Below are 5209 nucleotides of genomic sequence, written 5' to 3'. Positions count from 1 at the left end.
TCTACAAGAAGGCCAAAAAGATGAATCTCTAATGCCCTAGAAGCTACTTGGCCTTTTTATGCTTGTTTCCTCATATGGACTTTGGTATTCTGTGGTGCAGGAGCACCCTCATGCTCAAAATGCTCAAATTTGGGTTTTTGTCTTGTTTTGTGTTGTTTTATGTAAATAAGGTCATTTTCAGTTGAGATTGTTATTTAAGTCTAACCGTGCCTCTGCATCATTCTGGAAGCTGCTAATAGTCCTAGTACCATGCACATGAATTATTTTGCTTACATTTTCTGCAGAAATATATAGTAATACAAGGACCTTTAGCCATCACTAAAACCTCTTTTGGTAATTCTGTAAATACGTCAATGTATAATCTGATGCATTCTTGTCTTGACTACATATTATGGTGGTGATTTCTATGCCAATAAAGGTGTCTGAAATGTTGTATATGCTGCAATTTTGTGGGCAAAGGACTGTTTACAATGCCATATAATATAAATCAACTTTTCTTGCCAAAAACTATGCCATTTCCAGTATAAATTTTACAAGAAAAAGCACCACATTCTAAGATGGAGACCAAAATTCTCAACAATAAATAAAAGACAGCTCACTGTAATTCACGTTTTCCACAAAGCAACTGAAAATAGGTTAATCCGAATTCTCCAAACATCAAATTATTAACTAATTAGTGAAAAGGCAAAAACAGACGAGTCAAGGAATGTGGAAAATAAATCCATTTCCCATTATAGAGAAATACTGCCATATTTCCAAACCTCTATATTTATGTAATTTATATTGATCGATTCAGATATAATAACAAAAAATATCTGCCAAATTAATGAAACTCCCATCCTATTCCAAGGAATTTCTAGGATGAAAAACTGTCCTAGCAATAAAAAATTGCCCACCGAACCTACTTTAACATGAGATCTCAGGTTAATACACAATCTAAACCATAAAAAGTAAGAAAAATAACAACAAAAGCAAGAAACCAACATTGAATTACTCTATTGTGGTAACTTGATTCCACTCCCCATCCACTGCCTCTTTCCAGAGTGTCACATTGTTATTCCCATCAGCAACAGCCAATATGTTTCCAGTTAATGACCAGCTGACCCTCCATACGGGGGTCTTAAAATCATTCAAAACCCTACCGTCCCATTTATCTCCCTCCTTCCCCTGAGTCCATATGACCACAGTCCCATCCTGGGAACAGCTTGCAATAGTGCTTTTGGGAAGCCCTAAATTGGGTGCCCAGGCCACATCCCGCACCCAATCAGTATGTAGTTGCAGGGGAGGAAAGCAATCCAGCTTCCAGGTACCGTTGTAAAATTTCCACACCTTAGCCGTGTTGTCGCATCCACCAGAGACCAACTTCTGGACAGGATCTGTGGGCAGCCCTACAGTAGAACCAGGAGCCGAAGCAGGCGCCCATGAGACTGCAGTGACACCAACCTGGTGTACAGAAAATTTTAGTAGCTGATATTCACCAATTGAATATGTCCGTAAAAAAATAAAACTAATGGCAAAAAAACAATGCACAGAGATAAGTTTCTGATAAAATATATGCAGTAGTGGCTATTGTTCAGCACTTATTATTTTTGTTAAACTATTGGAACAAAACTAATAATGCAATGGATTCTTTTGTTCGAAATTAACTCATAACTGAATTGTTATGTGCTGTATACTTGCTGCTTTATCTGTCATACAAGTTTGAGGAAGAGACAAATAAGAACTGTAGACCTGTTCCAGTTTGCTGTCTACAGTCCAGTTTGCGTCAAGAGTCTTTAGTTAGCTGTGAAACCAACTAGCATAATTCTAGGAGAAATATCCAGTCTTCAACAGTTATAAATTTGTAATCTGTTGATGAATAAAATGAGAGTCTTTTTGTTACTGATGAATAAAACGAGAGTCTTTTTGTTATCATTCATTATGTTTTTGTTACTGTTATATTTTTAATTTGCTATCAGAGACTGGGAATAGATAGCAGGTTGAAAGAGATCGGAAGATTGTGTGAAGAATTGTGAGAAGACCTCTCAATTTACAGTTGTGATTGGAGCTGCTACTGCTGCTACACCTGTTGTAGGCAAACTCCAGAATAAGTGCTGATTGAGAGAGGAATCAAGGCTGCAAGAAGAAGCTCGCTGGAAATTTGTGTTGATTGAGTATTGTTTATTGGCTACTACAGTGAAGTTTGCTGCTGCTCAGGTGAAGTTTGGTGTTGTTGTGGTCCATTTGAGTGTTGCTGTGGTCCACTTGAGTGCTGTTTATGAGTCTTTCCTGCTGTTGAGTATAGCTGATAGTTTGAATGCTACATGTAGTTTCTTGTGGAGGAAATTCTCAAAGGAACACATCTATTCTAAGGTTTTCTGCAGCTATAAGAACTAAGATAATGTCAGCCATTTTAGAAGAACCGTCCGATATTGATAGTGATGATGATATTATTGAAGATGAAGAACTTGTTCTATTTCAAAGAGGCCAACACATCGTAGACGGGAAGGGGTGCAGCAGAGAATAATTAGATGCACAATGAGTCAATAGTCTGAGGTACTTTTAGATCAGAGAAATTATACCTCATTGAGCTTATGAGACATACATGTGAGGGTTGGTGTTCAATACTTTGGGGGAGATCCAAAATCTGGAAGTTCAACATCATACCTTTGTGATGAAACACTTTGTGTAAATGGTGTCCAAAAATGTTGGGGCCTTGGATGATTGCTAGTGACTATACCTGCAGTTGGGGAGCAGCTTTTGAAAACAGTCTCTCTGTTTTCAAAGAATAAGCTTCTACATAATGTATTGTCTTGTTTTATGTTATTAATCAGTTTGTACGTAGTGATATGTTAGGCGTCCATCAAAATTCAGTTATTCATTAAGGGGGAGTGTAAGAAATTAACTCATAACTGAATTGTTATGTACTGTACACTTGCTGCTTATCTGTCATACCAGCTTGAGTCAAAGTCAAATAAGAACTGTAAACCTGTTCCAGTTTGTTGTCTAATTCCAGTTTGTTGTCAAGAGCCTGTCAAACCAACTAGCATAATTCTAGGAGAAATGTTAAGAGTCTTCAACAGTTATAAATTTGTAATATGTTGATGAATAAAAAGAGTTTTTTTTTTGTTATTCTTCATTGTGTTTTTGTTACTGTTATATTTTTAATTTCTTCCCTGATGATGAGCTCATCATTGAGGTCAGAAAGGTTGAAAAAGAAAATACTAAGCATTTGAATCTTGAAATTCATCTCACAAAATTTTGCCTTGTAATTTTTCAATCATACTGCCCATGAGTTTAAGGGGTGTGACCCAAAAGTCAATTTGAAAATTATAACGCAGATCTAGTTTTTGTTGGGCATGATAATCACAGACTATAGAAACCTAAAAATCTCTGCAACCAATGCAATTTTTTGGCCCTGATGCTCATCGAACTGGAGAAGGTTACAAGTATCAACTACAGAAATCAAATACTAAAGCATGCATCATCTAAAAATGAAAATTTGCCTCAGTTTCTTTCCATCGCAAGAAAAAGATGTACATTTTGTATAAACCATATAAAACCATAACATACTGTAAAATCAACACTGATAAATATTTGGACGTATTTCTCAACTACTAAAGCCTTATGTCGATTGGGATGAGCTCAACTAGTAAAGAATCAAGGCCTTCGTAGTAAAGACCCGTATTCAAATCTCCATTAGAAGTGTTTAAAGTTTGGATACACCATATGTTGTAATGTTTAATTGATGTAAACTACTAGCAATTCAATTCTAGGTGTGGCTCTTAGACCAAACATCAAGGCCATAAGCAAGTCGATGGCTAATTTGAGGTGAGAGATATCCCTGGCAACGAAACTGAAAACCACCTCGAAAGGACAATTCACCATTTAAAAAAAAAACCTAACCTGGTGGGCTTGATCTATCTTGGTCTTGTCCCAGGGTCCGTCTTCTCGACCCGTGAAAACCGTAATGGATCCGTCAGAAGAACCACAGGCAAGGCAGAGACCAAGTTCATGGGGTGCCCAGGAAATAGAATTGACGGAGGCGTCGTGCTCGGCAAAGACTTGAAACTGCGACCACTCGTTCCCCTGCGGACCGCCCTCGCGCCAGACGATTACGCGTCGGTCATATGAGCAGGAGGCGAGCAAAGATCCGAACTTGGGATGCGCCCAGGCAAGCTGCCAGACGGGACCTTGATGACCGGAGAGAGTGGCGAGGGGCGTCGGGGAGTCGGAGCCGCTTAGACCAAAGAGCTTGATGCTTCGATCTGAAGAGCAGGTAGCCATCCGCTTCCCGTAGTAGTCTATTGCGATGTCGTGAACCACATCTTGGTGTCCAGTTTCTACCCTCTGATTTGCCGTTTGCTTCACTGCCGAAGCCATGCCTCCCTCGATCTGATGTGGATATTCACAGACCAGTTCCGCAAAGATTTGAAAAAATGAAAAACGCTGGCCTCATACCTTTTTATATATAAACTTGGTGTGGGAAAAAGGATTTATTTTTAATTACAAAAGGACGTGTAATGGTTATATCATGTGTAATATATATTGGAATGAATGAATGATCGGTCTATAGGATCAGAAAATCACAGCCTAAGATAACTTCATAATCTTTTTCATATTAGATCTTTTGTTTTGTATTAAGTCTCATAGAATCACAAAGTTTTTTGTTCATTCGAGCATCCATGATACTAGTTCTTTTCGAGCACCAAACTAGAAACAACAATTAGAAGACCAAGGGTCACAATTTAGAAATCCACTTTAAACAATGAAACAAATACAACCAATGGAAGACCAAGAGTCACAACTTAGAATTCTACACAAAGGTGTCTCTCATGGGAGTTGAACTTGGGTCTCCACGTTGAGAACTCAATGCTTTAACCAGCTAAGCTCAACCCCTTGGACATATCAAATCTTCTGTTATGAATCTTAACCAAAAAATTAGCAGTCTGGTTGATCTTATCCTCGCCAAATAAATGATACATGTTTCACTTTTCAAGATGAACTCGTACTGAGCACGAATATCATCATAAGTCGTGCACTCACTGAGAAAGTGTCATTCGATCTCAATTGCACCCATCTCGTAAAACAAGCAAATTCTCTCTTCCCATAGCTCTTTGGGCCTTTTCCACCTACCCGTTTCACATATGAGATGATGCAAAGTTGTCCTCAATTGAGTCACTAAAAGCCTTGCCTTGCCTTTAACAACTGCCCCTAAGTATGTTTTCTC

The 5209-nt window shown here is 38.4% G+C and overlaps 1 protein-coding gene across 1 annotated transcript; it reads right to left on the bottom strand.

Moving 5' to 3' along the window:
- Positions 1 to 752: 752 nt before the first annotated feature.
- On the bottom strand, positions 753 to 4495 carry LOC131030314 (protein transport protein SEC13 homolog B). The gene is made up of 2 exons (XM_057961046.1): positions 3886 to 4495; positions 753 to 1443 (listed from the first exon to the last, which is right to left on the bottom strand). The coding sequence occupies exons 1-2, from the start codon at positions 4360 to 4362 to the stop codon at positions 991 to 993; spliced, it is 930 nt and encodes a 309-aa protein (XP_057817029.1). The 5' UTR covers positions 4363 to 4495; the 3' UTR covers positions 753 to 990.
- Between the last annotated feature and the right edge of the window lie 714 nt (positions 4496 to 5209).

This window comes from Cryptomeria japonica, chromosome 11 (genome assembly GCF_030272615.1).
Source record: "Cryptomeria japonica chromosome 11, Sugi_1.0, whole genome shotgun sequence".
Classification (NCBI taxonomy): Eukaryota; Viridiplantae; Streptophyta; class Pinopsida; order Cupressales; family Cupressaceae; genus Cryptomeria; species Cryptomeria japonica.
Note: the sequence above shows the minus strand (reverse complement) of the source record. Positions and strands in the feature narration are given on the sequence as shown.